At 26.7% G+C, this 22765-nt stretch overlaps 2 protein-coding genes across 2 annotated transcripts; one reads left to right on the forward strand and one right to left on the reverse strand.

Annotated features, from left to right (window-relative positions):
* Nucleotides 1-9307: 9307 nt before the first annotated feature.
* OCT59_012380 (uncharacterized protein) lies at nucleotides 9308-10121 on the reverse strand. Its single transcript, XM_025331386.2, has one exon. It carries the CDS (start codon nucleotides 10038-10040, stop codon nucleotides 9513-9515), a length of 528 nt encoding a protein of 175 aa, XP_025188646.1. The 5' UTR covers nucleotides 10041-10121; the 3' UTR covers nucleotides 9308-9512.
* A 1396-nt stretch (nucleotides 10122-11517) lies between these two features.
* OCT59_012381 (uncharacterized protein) lies at nucleotides 11518-15778 on the forward strand (the record flags this gene model as incomplete). Its single annotated transcript, XM_025312923.2, has 9 exons — nucleotides 11518-11960; nucleotides 12047-12202; nucleotides 12287-12960; nucleotides 13049-13411; nucleotides 13489-13911; nucleotides 13989-14068; nucleotides 14142-14251; nucleotides 14360-15551; nucleotides 15629-15778. 9 exons carry the CDS (start codon nucleotides 11518-11520, stop codon nucleotides 15776-15778), a joined length of 3591 nt encoding a protein of 1196 aa, XP_025188647.2.
* Between the last annotated feature and the right edge of the window lie 6987 nt (nucleotides 15779-22765).

Here is a 22765-nt window from a genome sequence, read left to right on the forward strand (position 1 = left end):
ACTTGTATAAATACTATATAAAATACCGACCGCCAATCTCAAAATTTTGAGTCCATAAAATGAGAATCGTGCGTACCTTCAAGGAAAGTCAAAGTATGTCGTCATAAAAATACGGTAATTGATGTTATTCTTTAAACTTCTTTTTAATCTGTTTGTTCCTTTTTTTATATAATTCCTAATAATGAAGCATTTTTCATTAATTCAGTTAACGATAGCAAGTCTGCCGAACGCCAGAACCTATCATAGTGCAGGCTGAAATTAATAGTCCAATTACGTGAACTTTACAAAATTAATTCGCTCTTTACAACTGTTATGAAGAATATAAGAAGATAAGCTATTTAATGGGTAACGTAAATGTGCTTATAAGGGGGGATGTGACTATATCTGGGTGACTATAGGGGTCGACTGTATATGTTGTGTCTCAGGTGTCGATTTGCGTCATGTGATAACTGACGTGCGTCAGATACTTGACGTCTTGACACGCACTTGTCACATAATATTAAGGACATTAATTTGCAAGTTGCGAGAGACGGAAAGATTTCATTAATGATTGATGGGGAAATTATATATACAGTATATATAAATTTATAATCTGGAGCCGAAATGCAATTATATATTGGTACAGGTTTATTACAATTTTGAACTTACAACCTAACTTTCTGGCTATCTCCCATTAAAAAAATCATGAGAATATCACATTTGTAATTATAATTGATGAATTTACAAGAACTGACCTTACAAAATAATTAACAAAAATTAATGAATTGTTAAATAAAGAAACCAATCCTAAAAAATCAGAAAAACTGGTAATCATCCAAAAGTACCAGAAATAGTTAGCGATCCCGATCATACAAAAGATATGAAAATGAGCGATTCTGATACAAAAGATATGAAATGGAAGTAGCCAGCGATCTTGATTATACAAAAGATTTGAAAATAGAAGTAGACAGTGATTCTGATCATACAAAAGAAGATGATCCTGATCCCACAGAAGTATCAACATCATCGGGAAATTTTTTAAGGGGATATATTATTGATGAAAATATCACATGATATATATCAGACTTCATCGAGATATACCGATGTGGATAAATTGAAAATAATTATCAGTATCGTTAAATTACGACAATTATCTTATAGTTAAAAATAGTTAAATTATTTATTGTTAAATAGTGTAATGTAATTATGTTACTTCATTAAATAATGTTAAATTATTCATTTGTTAAATATCGTTAGATTAATTAGTTGTTTTATTCAATAAAAATCAATTAATAAACACATTATTTAAATCTATACTAAAATTAATTACTCTGAAGATGTTTTTCCATTTCCAAAACTCCAATTCCTAATGAAATAAAAAAAAATTAGTTTAAGTTACGTCTTTCGAACTCAAACATCTGAAGACTACAAAAAAAAATAATAAACGTTAAATAACGTTTTAAATAAAAAAAAGTAAGTTTCGCGATGAAACTTACTTATCTCTAGTATCTGAACCCTAAAATCATGGAGCCTACAAAATAGAAGAATAAAACGTTAATGAACGTTTATATTAAAAAAAAAAAGAAATGGTAAATTTTGCAAAGAAACTTACCGTTTCTAATCTCAAGTGCCCCCTGATCGATACCTCTGGGACCTATAAAAAAATTATAAAAAAAAGAAACGTAAGTAAACGTTTCATTTAGAAAACAAAAAAAAAGGTGAGTTTCATAACAAAATTTACCCGTTTAAAACTCTAATGCTTATAATCATCTCTGAGTTACTCATATTTTGAATAACTTTTTGTAATAGTTACGTAATTTTGTGTATACCCACTGATTATTTTTTTCTATAAATAAACCACATTTTGGAATTTTTTTTCATAATATAACTCTCTTTTTTTAATAATATCTCTCTCGTTTTTTTTAAATATATCTTCCTCGTTTTTTTTATAATATCTCTCTCATTTTTTTTATATCTCTCATTTTTTTTTTATAATGTTCTTTTTTTATAATATCTCTGTTTTTTTTAAAATCTTATCCTGGTACTTTGGCTAGTTCAATTCTAGTCTAAGATCTTGACAATCATTTTTTAATTTTTTTTTTTGAAAATATCAGGATTTTTTAGGATAATTATCACTTTCCAATAAGTGTGTTATCGTTCGGACGTTTTGATCATGCATTAATTAATAACATCATAAATAAGTTTTATTTAACTTTCTGTAAATTTCATCTTTATGCTACTTTTAATCCACTTTATAAGCTTTATTTAAACTTTTCCTACAAAATATTCATTTACATCATATTTTTTTACTCCACTTTATTATATCAATCATGTGTTATTGTTATGACTAATAAAAATATCGGTCTATGAAAATCTGCATGATCCTATTGGGCTGAAAGATAATTATAATTATCGTTAAAAATAGTTATTATATAAAATAAGCAGTATATATTAAGGATAGTTTGCACGAATTTCCTTAATTTTATATTAATATTTAGCAATAATTGTATTATAAAATTATGTATAAAAAATAACTTTCATGATTAATTTATCAACAATTATCATGATAATTAATTATGATTATTAACAATATCGTTAATTAACATGATAATTAATTACGATAATTAATCAATATTGCAAATTGTCTGCATTTAACTTATTTAACTTATTGATAATTATCAATATAATAAATTGTCTGCATTTAACAATTCGTTGATCATCGATTTAAGTGATAATTATCGATATCTATCCCCTAAAAAAATTTCCCGATGATATAATAAACTTATAAAGAATTGGAAAAGTTGAGGATTTTGTACAGGAATTAAAAGAACTTAAGAACTCCCAGAAGAAATATTAATGTCGATATTGAAAAAAGTAAATGAATTTACAAAAGATTCTTTAAAGAATAAAGCGCTTAAAGAAGAATATACAAAACTTAAGAGTTGAATTGGAAAAAGTTAACGAACTTACTGAAGAATTTAACAAATTTACAGGAAAGTTGAATGAAGTAAAAAATTAAAAGATAAAATGGAGTTGAAGATGACGTAGATAACGTTGGTGATATAAGAAAAAAAACAAGGAAAAAAATAAGAGTTGGTATAGTAAGGTTATAAAAGAGGAAAATGATCGCCAGTCAACACAAATAAAGGATATCAAAAGTTTTCAAAATGGTTAAAAGATTATAGAGATAATCAAATAACAGCATTAATATTCATTAAACTAGCAGGAATTAACATTACACATTTAGAATTGCTTGTTCAAAGATACAAATTTAAATTCCTAGTAGTAAATTAAATTTGCTTGGATTAAAGCGATCTCAAAGTTTTAATATTTATTTTTAATGCTAAATTATCTCATGCAGCGGAGCGTAAAATTATGTGAGGAAAATTATTTAACGCTCTTATCGGAGATATTTCTTTAATCATTCTACAAGTATGTAATTAATTTTTATATTGATTTTTATCTTTTATAAATCAAACATTAAAGACTTATTGAGTTTTTATATTACTCAAGTTGTGTCACCTAGTTACACACCTGTATACAACATTTCAAAAACTAGTATTGGTCTCTTTGGCAAATGATTTATTATAATTAAATATGTGCTTACTAAAAAACAGCAACAAGAGGTTACAACAAACACATTATAATATGCGCCAATTTTTTAACAATATTTATTTAGCAAAAATTTGATTTATTATTATTACTGTATTACTATTATTAATATTCTATCAATTTGAAATGATACTAAATTAATAAATAAAATTATACGGCGGCTTCTAAATATTTATTATTTTCACATGATAATTGATTTGTTTGTTAAAATGTTTTTAATTATTTGCAATTATTTATATATAAGTATGTACATGAAATAAAATCTACCCAATATTATCATTTATCACAATCCTTATTGCTATTTTTTGTAATAATTGAACGTACATTTAATTGAACGTACATTTAATTGAACGTACATTTAATTGAACGTACATTTAATTGGACGTACATTTATTCTTGAATCAATTTAAAAACTGTTTAAATTTGAAGGATTTTATAACATGTGTATTTATTAATTATTTAATTTATTCTTCATGCAAATTGTTTTTTTATTTTTATTGTTATTTCACAAAGAGAAATGATTTGTAAAAACTTCTACTTTTAACCTATACCAAATATCACGTGATTTAATTATTAATTTCAGCCCGCACTATGATAAGTTCGGCCAGTATTTACAGTAGACTCTACGGTCGATTTTATCATCGCATCATTCGTAAAATAATAATATATAAGAATAAAAATTCTTAGAACGTAATGGTGGTATAATATTCATATTTTTTTAGCTTTTAATTAATAGGGATTTAAAAGAAATTAAAAATTATTATTAACTATCGTATTTTTATAACGGCACGTACATTTGATTTTTCTTTAATTAAAAAAAGGTACACACGCGTACTGTACAAAATATGCTTTATGTTATTTAATAATAAAATATAATCGGAATACCAAAAAAAATGTAATCCTACGTCCCTACCCAATTCTAAATTCAGTCATCAAACATTTCATCCCATTAAAAATTTGTCAATTATTTGTTTTGATACAAGTTTTTTTTTTATTAATAATTAATAAACAAATTATTATATATTATTATAATTGTATTCATTTTAGAGTTGGGTGCCGAAAATCTTTGCCGAAATCCCAAACGGTTGCCGAAATCCCAAACCTATTAACCGTATAGCAAAAGTATTTCAGTTCTTGGAATATAATAATTGTTTAAAATCCCAAATCCTAAACTGTTGCTGAAAATCCAAAACTGATGCCAAAATTCCAAATTATTACCGAAATTCAACTCTAAAAATTTGATATGGGATTTCGGCAAAGAATTTCGGCATTAATTATTTAGACTAAAATAATTACAAATTCTAACGAACAATAAAAGAATTTCATTGAAAAATTCCGTAACTAAATAATTTAGTCTAGTGAACAATAAAAGAATTTCATTGAAAAATTCCGTAACTAAATAATTTAGTCTAGTGAACAATAAAAGAATTTCATTGAAAAATTCCATAACTAAATAATTAAGTCTAGTGAACAATAAAAGAATTTCATTGAAAAATTCCATAAATAATTAAGTAAATAACCAAATATTAAAACCAATAATAATTAAATAAAAAATATAATCATGACTTACAATCATTTGATGCAATAAGCTGTTACTGTGTTACTGTGGTTAGATTCAATGTCGCACAAGATGATACGATCGACATGCATTGTGTAGTAGACACAACTTCGTTTAATAATTCAAAAGTGGTTAGATTCAATATTGCACAAGATGATATGTAACTACGATCGACATACTGTGATACATTGTGTAGTAGACACAACTTCGTTTAATAATTCAAAAGTGGTTAGATTCAATGTTGCACAAGATGATATGTAACTACGATCGACATACTGTGATACATTGTGTAGCAGACACAACCCATATTTAAAGGAAAAAATAATAAATAATAAATAATTCAAAATAAGGTTAGAGAAAATCGGAGTACGGACTTAGTATTATCATCAAAAGCCAAAAAAAAAACCAAAAAAAAAATGTAGAGAAGCTAAAGAATGTATACTTTTCTCCGTAAGCAAATTTATAAGCTCGAAATGCTTTGAGTGCACTAATTTTATGATAAATGTGTTCTACACCATTCAGATGAATGGTATAGGTGAAATCTTTAGAAAATATTTAGGAAAATGATTAATGAATAAACATGGTAAAGAATTTTTTTTTTGTAATTAACCTCTAATTGTTGGTTTGATGAACTTGCCAGAAACCAAACCTGCGAGAAGCTTATTTTAAACCTAAATTAGTGTATGTACCCAATTGGATAAAGAAACAACTTAAATTGGTTAATACTTTTTTTTATGGCGCTTCTTCCCGTATCAATTATTCCAGATTATCAGAGTCATAAATCAAATAGTACAAAAATCTTCAAAATATGTATGTATTATACAAATTTACTTAAAGTATAAAAAACACAACATGTACATGCGAGGCGTCTATACATAGCGTCTTTTCACGCTGTTCTCATGACATCCAAAAATCTATTGTTAGCTTATTTGAAAAGTACTTTTTGAAAAGTATATGTAAAATGAGTTTCACCAGTTTCAAATGCTGCTTCAGTTGGTATTTCAAAAAAAGGATGTAATGATAAAAGTAGTTCCCTAAATTATTACTACTTTCCTAAATATAAAATATTTCAATGAAAATATCATTTAAATACACGTAATTCACGTTTTGTTTATTTTGATCATCCACTAGCATTGAATGCAAGTATTACTTTTGGTATTGTCTAATACTCTAGTTAGACCTCTTAATCCAAATATCTCACCTTTTCTTTGAGGTACCATTCTCAAATAGTTGCATCATTAGCATACATGCCAGTTGTAAGAACGATGAACTAATTTTCTTTGATCGATTTGAACAGAAAGTATCACGTGATTGGACGATTTATTTAATTTTATACTAATTTTAGTCCCTAGATGAACCGGTCAACATCGGATCCAATGGGAACCTGAGACGAAAATTAGTATAGCTTGCCGCGCTATTATAAGTTCGGCCAGCATTAATCTGATCTACTGTGAGAACGAAAACATACTTGTAAACTCGACTGCCGCCAAAACACCAAGTTTATAATCGCGTCATCCGTCAAATAATAATATACTGTACAAGAATAAAATTCTTAGAATGCAATGGTGGTGTTTAGCTTTTAATTAATATTATAACACGCTCATTAGGATTGTGCGGAATTCATTGTACCGATATGTTATCATGCCCGATATTTTTAATGATGATCGACAATATAATTATATTAGCCCTAATATCACGTATAATAATATTGTTATTGAACGGGGCTATATCGGCCTTCGGCCGATATTTTGACGCCCCGTTCAATAACATACAAATAAATGATTTCATTTTTAGGAATAATTTAGCAAAAGGCTTATACAATATTAATTATCATATTTTTATGATGGCACTCTTTAATTAAAAAAATACGCGTAGAAAATGTGCTGTATGTTATATATAATAATAATAATAATAATAAAGTCGAGTTTTTTTCCATTAACATTGGAATATCAAAAAAGAAATGCATACTAGACCCTACCCCAAATTGTTTTGATTTTTTTACTAATAATTTATTAATTATTATAGTGTATATTAATAATATTTGCATTCATTTAGACTAATACAATTACAAATTCTAGTGAACATTAAAAAATTTTATTGAAAATTTCCATAAATAATTAAGTTAATAAAAAACCAATAATATTTAAATAATAAATTTTTTTAGTATAATCACAAAACAAAGAGCTGACTTTTAAATTAGAACAAATAGATGACATGGCAAATGGAGTAAGCGGAAAGGCAAAAAATTCAACTCTTTTGAAATACCCCATTTGTTATTACGATCGACATGCAATGTATATTTTTAGTCGTACTTACTGTGATACATTTTAATAGTAGACACAGCATCGTTGAATAATTCAAAAGCGGTTTAGTTCAATGTTGCACAAGAAAAGATAGTAAATTTTTATTGGAATACGGACTTAGTATTGTCATCAGAAATCAAAAAAAAAAGTAACGAGGCTAAAGAATGTATACTTGCAACTTTTATAAGCTCAGTTTTTTAAAGAATAAAAGGATAAATGTTTTCTACAACATTCAGATGGATGGATGAATCTTTAGTGAATTTTTGAAAAAATAATTACATGGTAAAGAATTGTTTTTTTCGTCATCCTTGATTATTGGCTGCAATAGCGTGACATAAACTTTCAGATAATCAAATTTTACTTTCTTATTTTATTGTTTAATTTTAGCAATATAAAACAATAATGATATACTGATATACTGGATGCAACGAATATAATCAAAAAAATGGATTTGTTAAACTTTTTTTGGAGTTATAATAAAATGCATGATTAACTAATAGATACTTATAATTTGAATCTGTTCATCAGTATGGTATGTCAGAGTCTCATTATGTTACTATTTAAGTTCGATAAATATATAAAATTGATTATGTTATTTCTTTAAAGAATGTACATACAGGTGATTTATTAATTAAAGTAATAATAAATGGAATATTCTTTAATAAAATTATTTTCATTAGGATTGACATTCAGATTTTGTTTTTGGAAAATTTCAATCCATGTAATCAAATTCACTGCATCGTTTATATAATGATTTTTGGAAGAAAAGGATATACTACGATCCCTTCCTTTTTAATTTTTATCATGCAGTTTCTATAATTAGATTTTGCTTTGTTGCATGAAATGTAATTGTGTAACCAAATGTAAATCTAACTTGATTTCCCCATTTTTTTTTTCAGTTTGTTAAACCTAAACCTAATTTCTCACAAATTTCTCACCAAAATATACACTTGCTAGGTTATAAGTAAGATATTTACCAGGTTATAAGAAGTTTTCAAGTTATGAAGTTTCATGGATTTTCTTTTTGTGCAAACGTTGTCTTAAAAGTTTACTTTTACTTAATAATATAGAGCTATACGGGACGGGTATTAATTAACAATTTATTTTTTTTTATTTGTTTAAGTTTTATTGACATTTCACTTTAATAGTATTATGTATATTTAAATAGTTATAACTATGTATAGTCATGTTAGATTAAGATAATTTTTTAGCATTGGGTCAAACTTTGTTTGTTCTTTTAGAAAATTACTTTTTTTTTCTTTTTTTTTTCGTTCGAAATTAATCACGTGATACAGTTATCGTGAAAATCTGAAATACGATTTCTTATTGAAATGTCGATCGCATGATCTCGCAATTTTACTGTTCATTGACTCATTGAAGTACTACTGTATCGATCGATCTTTTATTTGATCGAAAAATGATAAACATTCTTTAATTCTTTTAATATTTTACTACTAAAATTTACAGAGAGACACGAAAAAAATACATGGAATTTAAATTTTTTTTTTTTCAACATTCTTCAAAAAATATAAAAAAAAATCAATATTATCACTACTCGACAAACTTTATGGTGAGAAAAATTTCATTTTAGATAATAACCAGTCCAGAAAGAAAAATCTCGTGAGTGGTCTAAAAAAAGAAAAGAATTACTGATTGTATTTATAATGGAGTAAAGTACATACCCAAGCCGGAAATTGTTCTGATAATAAAAAAGAAAAAAAAAGTGTTAAATATCAACTTAAATTTATATTATTATTAACTACTAGGTAAACGGAAACCGTTGAATTTTATCGCTCAATTAAGAATCTGTATTTTATAGTATACAATATTTATAATATTTCACTTAAAATTATATAAATAACGAGAATTTTTTTAAAAATTATCTTTACTTTATTATTAATTGAGACAAATTTCACAATTTATTGGCATCTAAAAGAAAACTAAATTATAATTTGTGTAGAATATTATTCTAGCTAATCATTTAACATAAAGTGAATAAAAAAGAAAAAATAAATTGTAAATTATAAAACTAATAAAAAATTGAAATAATATTTATAATATTATTTCGATATTCCAGAGTAACCAGAGCCTTCACCATCCTGAGTGGTCATTGCACCATTAGGAAGACGTTTCCTAAGTTTATTGCTATGACAATTACGTTTATTATGGTGAATTTTTTTGGTGAGAATACCATTGTCATCACAGTCAATACTCATATTTGTAAACTTATGTCTGAAAGATTTGGTACCGCCACGACCATTTGGTTTTATATTCAATCCATCCGTGAGATCGAAAAGTGTATTTTTGCACTCATCAATAATTTTCATTCCGTAAGACGCGTTTGTATCATCGAAACCTTTGTTAAAGATTCCTGCGACTTCAGTGTGACCATTTTCGTCTTGGGCAAAGAATACGTAACCTATAACCGGACCAGAATTGAAATCCGCGGCGGCGACAGAGCAACTGCATTGATGTCGTTTTTCAGGAGTATTAGATAACAGTTCATTACTACTTGGAAAAGCTGACGAAATAGTAACGAAAGATAAAAGAATAAAAAAGGTCAAAAACGTAAAGTATTTCATTGTCATATTTTTTTTTAAAAAAAAGGGAAAAATTAATTGTTTTCTCTTGATATTATTTCTGTTTATTATTCGAATATTGAATTCGATGAGGAATGGAAGAAGGGTAGAATCCACCCTTTTTATATTTCTCACAAGAAAGAATTTATATTAGTCGAATAATCAGTAATTTGATTAATTCTTTCTTTTGTTCTTGATCTAAAAATACATGTAAAAATTTAAAAATATAGAAATGTTACATAAATATGCTACATTGCATAAGTTATTGAAACTTTCTAATTTCTTCGATATTTTAATTAAAGTTCCTTGTCGGAGATTGTATGAATCATAAAATTTTAACATTTTCGTCATTTGTAATAAGTTTATTAGTAAAATCTATATATAAATTTAACGCTAAAAAAAACAAAAATCATTATTGAATATGTTGTATGATTGTGTTTACATAAATCAGAAATGAGTTTATTCACGCACACATATTATTTTGCATGCATAAATAAAGTATAAAAAGTAAACAATTAAGGAAATAAACATCACCGAATGATAACATATAAATATTTTTATGGTACACGTGATAATTTCAGGAACGGAAAAACTTCGGAGGAAAAAAAAAGAGTTTTCATTGATTTGTTCAAAAGCCTAAAAGAAGTTAGATCCCATCTTATATATCTTATATATATAAGGAAAAAGAAAATGCAACGAATAAAAAAAGTAATGTTAAATGATGCATAATGCACAGATTGACCCGAAAATGTCAATCATAATAATAAAATTGATTTTTATCTTTTTTATCTTAAAATGAACAATACATTATTACTTCAATTAATTTAATTAATAATTTTACTTGTACGTGTATCCTTAAAGTAGTAACACAATCAATTTCATTGATTCTTTATTTCCGGATTTGAGAAATTTTTGTGCCGTGAATATAAACATTTTTATCCATTATAATAAGTTTTACGATACACCGATAGTCACTACGTTACGTAAATTTCATTATATCATCAGTAGATAGAATTTATGATTGCGATGAACAACGAAATTTGTTCGTTCATGAAAATACATGAGTGCATAATCATAAAATTCATATCACATTATTGATAATCACAAGAAAGAAATGATAAAAAAGATCTCTTGGCAAGAATTTTCGGGAAAAACTCCGAAGAATAAATAAAGTAACGTCACTAAACTTATTTTGTTTATTTTAATAAAAAAAATTTTTTTTTTTTTTTTATGCATTTTATGCATCAAACAAAATCTAACTCTTTTTAATTTTCTAAATCACTTTTTATTACTCTTCCGCTACCATAATAATTTCGAAAAAGGTTAAATTCTTTACGAAAATTTTGGGGACTGGTTGAAAAAAAAAAACTCCAACAATATAATAAAAAAACAAGTTAGTTGTATATACTCTAAAAATTTATGTCTTGTTTTCTTTTCCCTTTTAAAAAAAAATTCGTCTCTCTAAAGTAAATGCTACTTTTTTAAGATGAGGTTATATTATATTTTTCTTTTATCAATTATTTTACTGGCGATATTACCAATAAAATCATCCATTATAATTGAAGAACCAATACCTGAAACCCCTTCAACTCCTCGCGTGTTAAATATAGATAATTATGAGGATGGCACGATAGTCGTTCGAATAGTTCGTTTAAACTATACAGCTCCTCCCAAATTTTGTCTGGAGGAAAACTTATCAATTCGCACAATTTATCCCAATGGAACTGTTAAAGGATTTGATCTTTCAGCAGATACATTAAATATACAACCTTTCAATTTTTGTCTTCTTTCAAAATTTAACCCTCTTAGATTTTACCCTGTAAAAAAAAATTTTTTGTTTTTAACTTACGCGGAAGCTGAAGATGTAAACAATCCTTTCACTTATAATGATTGGGGGATGATTATCGACTTAGATGGAGTAATTAAAAGGTATATATGTAATATAAATTAACTTATTTATTTATATATTTGATATGAGCATAAATAATAAAGATTATTATACCGCTTCTTTATAGTAAATTTTGGTTAGGTACATCTTTTGTTAATACTACTACTAACGAATGGTTGCCCGCTCAAGATTCTATCAGACTAAATATCCATAGAGATAATGGATTTCTTCGTACGGCACCCATAACTAGTACTAATTCTATGATCTTGCAACAATTCAAAGTGTAAATATTATATTTTAATTTACGAAAATTAATTTTAATAATTTTAATGTATAATTTAATAAATATTTCTACTTCTTTTATAAGAAATGAAAATGGTGAAATCCAACTTCTTGCAAAATCTTATATGAATTTTACGGCTACTCCAGTCGAAACAGTTGCAACAATGGACGGAGGATACGCGATTATTTATCCTGGTATTACGCCGTCATCAACAATCCCTTTTGCTCCATATATATCGATCCATGGCTTTTTTTTACAAAATGGAAATCCAGAACCGCAAGGTCCATTTGTTCTTTATCAAACTCCAAATCCGGTATCAAAAATTATTTTACTTGATTGTGGTTTTACTAAAGTGGGATTTGGTCAAACTTGTATACTGGTTTTAAACGTTGCCCCAGCAACAGATCAAAATACGTTTATTAAAATGGATTTTCTTTCAACGGGAACTGTATATAATATTACTATTTTTCAAAACCCTGCTGATCTTACTGATTTTGCCATTATGCCATTAGATTATGGAGGTTATCTCTTATTTAGTACAGCACCAAATCTAGATAAAACTAAACTTAATCTTTATGGTTATATTTTGGATGACAATAGTAAACGTTATAATTGGAACATATCATATCCTACTATAACAAATTTTATTGGTGATATTTTAATTTTACCAAATAATACTCTTGTAATCCCTCAACCGGAATCTGGACAAACTTGGGGTTTGATCACCACTGATTTGTATAAGATCGAGGGTGCACGTGGTAAGGTGATACGAACGAGAAATAATATAATTACAGTATATCGTATAAAATATTTTTTAACTTGTATAAACTTTTAAAATGTTACTAGATCATGGTTATGGAAATTTACATATCTTCAACACAACCCCGATCATTGGTGATACTATAGATCCATCTGGAATTGAATCCCTTACAATTAAATTTTATAGTAAAGTCAATTTATCACCTTATCGTAACGTTACGATTTTACAAGATGGTGGTATTATACGTCAAATTACTTCTGTAAGCAACGATAATGGAAATTTTGTAGAAGCTATTGATGACTATACTATTAAAATCAAAGTGATTGATAGTACTTTTAATCAGCCTAATACAAAGTATTATGTTTTAATTGATGATGGTTTTGTAGAGAGTAAAGATCTTCAAGAACCTATCATTGGAATACAAGATAATGCTTGGAATTTTAATACAAGTAAGTGTTTATCTTATTTAAAATGAAAGTGATGTTGCATATACATAAAATAAAATTCCTTCTTTTCTTCATAATAGCTCAACAAGAAGTTACACAAAAAAGTATTTCAACTTTTTATGAAACAAAATTAAACGAATCTAGCATTAACGGAAAAGTTCGATTGACTGCAGAAGGAACCACTTATTTCAAAAGTTTCAAACATGATAAAATTAAACGTAAAGAATTTTTTGATAATTTAACACAAGAATTGGCCAAAGCAGTCCCTGTTGGTCCGGAACGAATAACTACAAATGAAAGACATGAAATTGATACTTCCGTTTCACCCGAACAATACATTATATCTATTAATATTAAAAGAGCCAAGAATTCAAATGACAGCAGATCTGTTAATTTGGTCGCTAGTGATTTAAATACTTTAATAAAATATAAACTTATTACTGTTATTGGTTCTGGAGTATATACAAATTATTTAGATGAAGAATATGGATATGAACCCATACGTAAGAATCCAATTTTTTTTCGGATAAAGGATTTCATCTCAAATAACTAAATAATATTTTTTTTTTTATAAAAATAGCCAGGTGGTTAGAAGAACATTTGAGTAGTATTCTTGGAACAATTGGATTGAACATTATATTATTGTTGTTTGCTTATTGGGTAAATATTCATTTAATATTAATATATTACAAAAAATAAAAAAAAATTTTTCTAACTTTTCCCCTTTTTTTAGAACAAAACATTTGCAATTTATACATGTGGCAACGCTATTGAAAAATTTGTGACGACAATTCTTTTTACTAGCATAGATGCGGGTAGCGTGGAAAATATCTTCACTACAAGGTAAAAAAAACCCCCTAAAAGTAAAATAAAAGAAGTATATTTATAGGTTTGTTTTTTTTCCAAATACTGATTTATTCTCTTCCCTTTCCCTCACTTTTTTTCTTCTAGTCTTTTTTTTGTGACATTTCCGTTTATCGTAAATTTGGGATTTGCATTTAAAGTTGTAATTGATGAACTTATGGGATATGATTTCCAAAAATTATTAGAAAACATTAAAAAACTTAATGACTTGGTAAAAAAAGGCAACAATTCCACAGTAGAAGTTAACGATCGCAAAAAAAAATTTAAGAAACTCATAAGAGAAACTAGAAAAGAATTAATAAAAATTGAAGAAGAAGTTAGCGATCTTAAGAAAGATGTTAATGAAATATTAAAGAATCCTGTTGATGATGTAAAAACCAAGGAAAAATTGGTGAAAATTATCGATCATATAACAAAATTAGTAGACATTAGTGGACATTTAGATGAACTTTGGAAATTATTAGAATTTAATAAATTTGTTGCTATAAAATTAGAAGAAATTATCGTCGAAAAAGAATCGGAAGTAGATAACAAAGAATCAGAAGTAGATAACAAAGAATCAGAAGTAGATAACAAAGAAGTTTCAAAAGTTAATGAAGGAATTGTCAAAAAATTTGCAAATGAATTAATTAAAATTCATAATCTTATAATAAAGGAATTAAAAGAAGTTAAAGAACTTAATGAGCAATTAAATAAAGCTGTAGACCTTATCGTGAATGAATCAAAAGAAGAACCTCCGATGAGCGAAAATGAACTCACGACGAGCGAAAATGAACCTACGACGAGCAAAAATAAATTTATGAGCGAATTAAAAAAACTTGAGAGCTTTAAAAAGGAATTAGAGGAATTAGAAAAACTTGAAAGCTTTAAAAAAAAATTAGAAGAATTGAAAGAAAATAATGAAGAAAGTAACGGAAAGGATAGTATTCGGATAAAAATTAAGAAATTGTTTAGTAGGCTTCAAGAGAAATTCGAAGAGATTATAAAAGCGATAGAAAAAAAGCGGCCGCCGAAGAAATATCGAAAACTTTCAAAATGGTTAAGAGATTATAAAGATAATCAAACAATTGTTATAATATTCACGATATTAGCAGGAGTCGATATTTCACATTTAGAATTGCTTGGATCACAGTTACAAATTCCAAATATTAATTATTTTGGTCTTGAAATTCGAAATATTAATTTCAATGCTGAATTATCTCAAGCAGCAGAAAATAGTTTATTTTGGGGTGATGTCACTAATATTTTCATTGAAGATGTTTCTACAATATTTATTCAGGTATGTAAATTATTTTTGTATTAATATTTTATTTTTTTATTAAACCAATCATTAAATTTTATTTTATTTTTCAATAGTGTTTTTATTTGTCTCAAGTTGTATCATTTGGTTACACGCCCATATACACTATTTCAAAATCTATTATACATCTCATTAATAACGTTTATCACATACATCAATATAATAAATCCTCAGACACCAACCCGGGCGAACCCAATAATTTGTAGAATGAATGGAGATGCTCAAAATTTAACTAATAATTTTTATTGTTCGATCAATACAACTTATTAAATTAATTATTATTTAAATAAATGTTATATATAATAATGCAGAATTGCAGACGTCGTTAAAATTTTTATTTTTCCAAATAAAATTTCTAATATATAAATGTTATACACGATCTGCCTAACAAAAATTTTGTTTCTTTACTTATTGTGTCGTTCGCCAATTAATGACCCTAATGAACAATTGTTTATGAGAAAAATCAGGGTGGCGGGCTATGCATGCGCAATACCGGCGGTCGTCATATTGATGAGTCCTTTCGAGAATAAACTGCTGATTAATTTTAAACAATACGTTTCTTTCTAACAAACGAAAAATTATTCACTATGTCCATTTTTAGAGATTGTCAGTGTGGGGCAAGTCAGAACTGTAATTCAATTGACACTACAAATATTAATCCATGCTAATAATATTCACGGAATTAATAATAAAACCACTTAGACTAGATTTTGCCGATCATGTAGAAACATTAAAATTTTACAGGGTTGGTGAGTTTTGCAGCATATTTAGGGTCATTGTCGTGTCCAAAAATTGTTTCTTCAGTTGAAGTTAAATCACCTTCAATCAAACGAAGATCAGTTCAGCTGCAAACTCCTTTCGTTGTAAACCATTATACTACAATCGCTAATCTGATTGTTGTTTACATTTTCCTTCCAACAATACTGAAACTTACTTTCTCATCTTCTTTCAGTCTTCATCAGGACAAAATTTTCGTGTATCTTCTAGGTAAGACTTATTTTTCTCTCAACCATTTCTTTAGAATACCATATAATATTGCATTGAATATTATTTGTTTTTAAATTTATCTTGTATGCCAATAGCAGTAGAACATCGATAGCAAGTTAGTATAATACGATTAGTGCTTCGATCCGGGTAGAAATCGTTATCCGGATAAATTAAAAAAATTATCCGGCTTTTATCCGGATAGAAACCGAACCCCGGATATATACTTGCCGCCCATTTAAATGGGATGGGAGTCCCATCCCATCCCATCCCATTCCATCCCAAATCCCAAATCCCATTCCCATTCCAATCCCAAATCCCAATCCCAATCCCATCCCAAATCCCAAATCCCATCCCAAATCCCATTTCCTATAATTTCAGCCAAATTTTATAATTCCGGCCAAATTTTCCTTTTTGGGCACTTGAGTAACGTTACACAATCCAAAAAAGGCAATTTTGATTCTCATCAAAAACGGGAAATGAGTTACACAATAATCCAAAAAAGGATATTCTATGTCGATCACTTAATTCCGGCCAAAATTAAAAATTACGTGACTCCGGCGATAAATAGCAAACTCCTTTTTTATTAACATAAAATTTTTTCAAATATAATACTCTTTAATCTAAGAATTGATTAATTACAGATTATATGATAATAATATGAATGCTTAATAGGTTAATACTTTACAAATAATTAAATATACAAAAAATTATAAATAAATCTCTTTAAAGATATTATATCTTATACTGTATATGCTAATAATTTAAATTTAAATTAAAAAAATTAGAAAACTAAATCCATTTTTATTGAATACCAAGCCATTTTAATTAAATACTAAGCATTTGATGTTAATGAATTATTATTTATTATTTTATAGATAAATTTTTTATTATTTTAATAAATAGGTTAAAATAAAGTTAAAATATTACATTTTTGTTATAAAAAATTTATAATTTTGTAATGTTTTTTTATAATAAAAAGGCAAATGCAACAATAAAAAATTAATTCCAAATATTTCTTATTTAATTGATATTACAGGACCTCAGACATCTATTATAGAATTCATAATGGCTTTTTGCAAAAATTAACCTAATCTGCTCTTTTTTTTTATTATTTCTTGCAAGAAATATTTTTATTTTATAGAGCTTAATATTAGCTACAAATTAAAAAAAAGTTTATCAAAATTGGATCACTGGATATTGAGAAAATCGCAAAAAACTAATTTGAAAAAGGACCGTAATACTAGAGCTGTAATTCTGGCCGGAATTATATGATCGGCATAAAAATTTCCTTTTTCGGAATGCTTGTGAAACCAAATCTCCCATTTTTTGTGGGAAGAAAAATTTCCTTTTTTGGAATTTTGTGTAACATCACGTGATAGATAGACCAATGGGAGTAAGGTTACACAATATACATGTATAAGATTAATGGGATATGGGATGGGATATGGGATATGGGATTGGAATGGGATTGGGATTTGGGATTGGAATGGGATTATGACAAATGGGATGGGATAAATGGGATATGGGATGGGATATGGGTGGGATGGGATATGGGATTCTCCCAATCCCATTTATATGGGCGGCAAGTATACCCGGATAAGATTATATATAAAAAATTTTTTTATTGATCGATCTTAACAAATAATATCAGTGGCATTAACCTAATTAAATTTTGACTTAATATTTTTAACTAAATTGGTGATATTTTATTAATTTTAAATAAAATAAAATTTTAATTTCGGCCGGCACTATGAATTTTGCCTGTCAATTTTTTGAAAATTTGAGAAACGTAAAATTTTGCAATAAATACATTATTATAAATATAAAAAACACGATAAAATCGTAAAATAATGGAAGATTAGGCATAAACCAATTATTTTTATTATATTTATATACTGTACTATTTTGTAACTTAAAATTAATCAATTCAACCTATCTATTAAAAAAAACTTTTTTTTTTAAATCATGGATCGACAGTAATTTGGGCCAAACATATAATGGCGGCCAAAATTACAAAAATCCCAAATTTTGTTTAGCTGGGTTCAGGCCATCTATAATGCCAGCCCGAATTTTATGAAATTGCTTGATATTTGTCAAGAGGCAGCAGTATCCGGATTACTGCCGACCATCGAATGTTCTACTAGTAATTTTAGTAAGATAGATTATGATTTTAATAAATGGTAATTTAATAGATAATAATTTCAATAAATAAGTAATTTAAATGATTAAAAAAAAATTTTTATAATTTTTTTTATCCGGATAATGGGTCAAGCTATTTTTTTTTTGGATATCCGGATACCGCGGTTTTATCCGTGCACGGATCGAAGCACTAAATACGATAAACGACCTGTAATTTCGTATGACAATCTAAATTGACATATATATTATAGTTCAAAAGTATTGTATGAATACAAAAAAAAGAGTAAACTGAAAATATCAAATATTTGGATATGTCAGGAGGTTATCAATTCCAGCAGACATTTAACGTGAAAGATAATTAAACTTTATTACTTGCATATAAACACAAATATTTTATTAAGGCCATGTTCATTGCTTAAGCATCTCTTTCAATGATAAGATATGACTAAGGCCATAACAAACTTAATCTTATGGTTTTCACAATATAAAAATTTCATCAATAACCCGGCAACCGGCCTTTAATTTTTTTTTTCCAAAAATTTTATGTGAAATTTTTTTTTTTAATTTTTAAAAAATTCTCACCCGACATAGTAATAATATAAAAAATTTTTTTTTGGGACCTAACAAAAACTGACCTGGCCGGGATATGAAAACCATTTTTACCATTTTTGCCACTTTGTGTCGCCTAATCTAATTTTTATTTGATTTTATAATTGAACTTCCTAAAATAAAAAAGAATAAAATAAATGAAATAAGGAGAAGAAATAAAGGAAGAGGAAAAGAGAAAAAAAACAAAGGAAAAAAAGAAAACAAAAGGATAAGAAAAAGTGAAAATGAAATATAAACAAAATGGAACAGGAAATGTAGTACAAAATGTGATAGTAAATCACAAAATGGAATAGAAAGTGGAGAAACAAAATGGAACATGAAGTAAAGAACAAAATGAAACGTGAAGTAAAGAAAGTGAAGTAAAGAACAAAATGGAACATGAAGAACGAATGGAATAGGAAATAAAAGAGGGAAGAAAGGAAATAAAATGAAATAAAATGAAAGGAATAAAGAAACGAAATAAGAATAAAGAATAAAAGAAAGAAATGAGGTTAGTGTGGTGGTATGGGCCGATTTGATGCATTAAGTAGTAAATTTGTTATTTATTAAAATTTTTGTTAAAAAATTTCAATGAAGTATTTTTTTTCTATATAACAATAATTGTAAAGCTTAACAAATTTACTTTAGTTACAAAATTATTATTTTTGGCAAGATAGTATAAAGTTATAATAATAATCATCTATCGTCTCCTCAAAAACCTGTTGTCCACCTGTTGGACATGCTGTAATTTTGGCCGAAAATACCGTAATTTTAGCCAAATTTCCCTTAAAATATCCGATAATGTTGGCCAAATCCATTTTATGCGTTGAATCGGCCCATATGAATCAAAACCAAACCCATGCAAATTTATAATACCTAATTCTTCAGTTTGGCCGAATAAGTTGTAAGTGTTAAAGCATACTAATTAATATATAAAGGCTTTCAAAATTTCACTTTGTTTACGGTGCAATAACACTTTATTACGATTGACATGTACCTCAGACTAATTAATAAAGAAATAGTTATTTTGTTTTTTAAAAATTATTTATAGCTAATATTTTAAATATGTAATAAAACATTGTATTTAACGCTATTTTTAATAATAAAGTTTCTTATAATATTTAGTAAAAGTTGTAAAAAAAATAACATTGTTATCGTGGAATTTCAATTGTACATTTCTGGTAGTGAAAATTTTATGGTGATCATGATTCATGAATACGATTTCAATACTATATCGTTATTTTTTATTGTACAAGTAAAATTCAATTCTTGATCGACCGAAAAAATGTATAACCAATCAGATCATAGTTACAATTAAGCACAGTTTTTGGATTGGATCTGGGTGAACACCAATTTTTTTTGTAGATCTATTTGACTGACCGCTGATCGCATCAGCAACCAATTATCTAAGATGCAAATTTTTACGATAAATCCGATTCGGTTTAGAATTGAACAAATTGAACAGGGCTAGTGTTACAAATTATTGATCGATCGATCGCACGTATACTAATGCTCGACTTCAAACGTAACAATAATATAGCATAGTTTGAATTATAATTTGATATTTCATTTTAAATTAATAAGACCTAACATGAAGAATAACGTGTTCATCCGAAGACGCAGCTGCTATAGTACAGAAAAATTATTTCATCGTTAAATGTCTAAAAAGACTTTTATTGTAAATAAAGGTCTATTAGAAGATTAATTTGAATAATAATTTCACACGAATAGAACAATTAGTTTTGACATCTTATTGTTTTTAATGCGAAATTTTCAATTAATCACAATGACATCCTATTAAGTTAGTTTGTATTAACGACATAAATGTATTAGGTAGCATCAAATTTGTTTTTATATGCAAGGGAAAAATCTGATCGCGGTAAAAAAATCAACCTAATAAGCCTAATAAGGGAAAAATCAGCCCATATGAAATGTACAAGCTACAAATATGAGTATGAGATCATAGTTTTACTTCTCAAGCCACACCACTCAGTTGATCATCAAAAGTTAGAAATTATGTCATAAAGTTGATCACTTGATTTTCTTGTATTTTATTATTGATTTATTGATCATGAGACTACTGATTATTATAATAATTATTCAATGAAATTGTATCATTGTAGTAATTATATAAATATATTAAATAAAAATTTTTATAGTATTACGCTGTATAGCTACTAATATTTTATAAAAGAACCAAAGAACCAATAACTATAATAACTACATCAAATAGGGAATTTTATTTTCATCATTGCGTTCACGATAAGTAGTCAAAGAAAGTTATAGTGAAACATGACAATTTTCATTTTTTTTTTACATTTACTATTTATCGCCGTTATCGAAAAAAAAATTCGACGATATTATTGGTCATATATATATATATATATTTTCATAAGTTTGAAGTATTTGAGTTACCATTAAAAGAACCACTAATGAAACGTACTTACTTTCAATGTTAATTGAACAAATCTCAAACATTATCTGTTATTCGAAATTTTAAAGGCTAGTGAAACTTCAAAATTTATTGGTCAAAAAATTAGATTTTTAATTTTTTTTATTACTTTTGTTGTGGTTCTAGAAACTCATAGGTGTCTAGATTCATTCGTATATTTCCACGTTACTCGATATCACTTCGTCAGATCAACTTGTTTGTAAATTACACGATACTTATGGCCAAGGAAGCCAAGGAAAGTATACCAAGTTAGTTATTAATACTTATTGAGTTCAAAAAGACAAATTGTCAAGATGATAAAATTAGACCATAAAACTAGTGCCAAGAAATCACATTTTATTCATACTATAATAATAAATTATTTTTTAAATAAAAAAGGAATTAAAGGTTGTTACAAACGTCTAACCTAATAAGGAACATAAATGTACAAGCCATAAATTTGAGCAACTTCATAATTTCTTAATAAATCTTAATGCATAAAATTTGTGTTTGTGTGGAAGAATATCGCTTGATGATCATTTATCATCGATTTTTTCGATAGAAGATGAATATTTATTATTGTTATTGCAATTTTGAGTTGTAAAATTCACCAATTTATGTAAATTTTCCAAAGAAAATTTTGATAAATCATATTCTAATTCGCAAGGGATATTATTTAAAGTAAATTTTGCATTAAAAATAGAAATTTGTTTATTCTTATTTTTTTTTATGGGATTCATATAAAAATTGTCAACAATTTCTTCTAATTTATTTACTTTACTAGAAAAAAGTTTGATAGAATCGCTCGTTTCTTTACAATCGGAGCAAATTTTTTGGGGGTTTCTTTTTTTTATTTTATTCTCGAAACGAATTTTTTGAACATATGGCGGCGTTCCGCACGTTTTTTGTCCATAATTTTTTGATGACATTATAACGAAAGTAAATAAAACTTATTATTTGTTAAATGCTATAAAAAATAAGGTTCAGTTTATATATAGTTTTTTATTCGTAAATATTGCATCATATCTCTATTACTTAATTATTCTAA

The sequence above is a fragment of the Rhizophagus irregularis genome, chromosome 2 (genome assembly GCF_026210795.1).
Source record: "Rhizophagus irregularis chromosome 2, complete sequence".
Classification (NCBI taxonomy): domain Eukaryota; kingdom Fungi; phylum Glomeromycota; class Glomeromycetes; order Glomerales; family Glomeraceae; genus Rhizophagus; species Rhizophagus irregularis.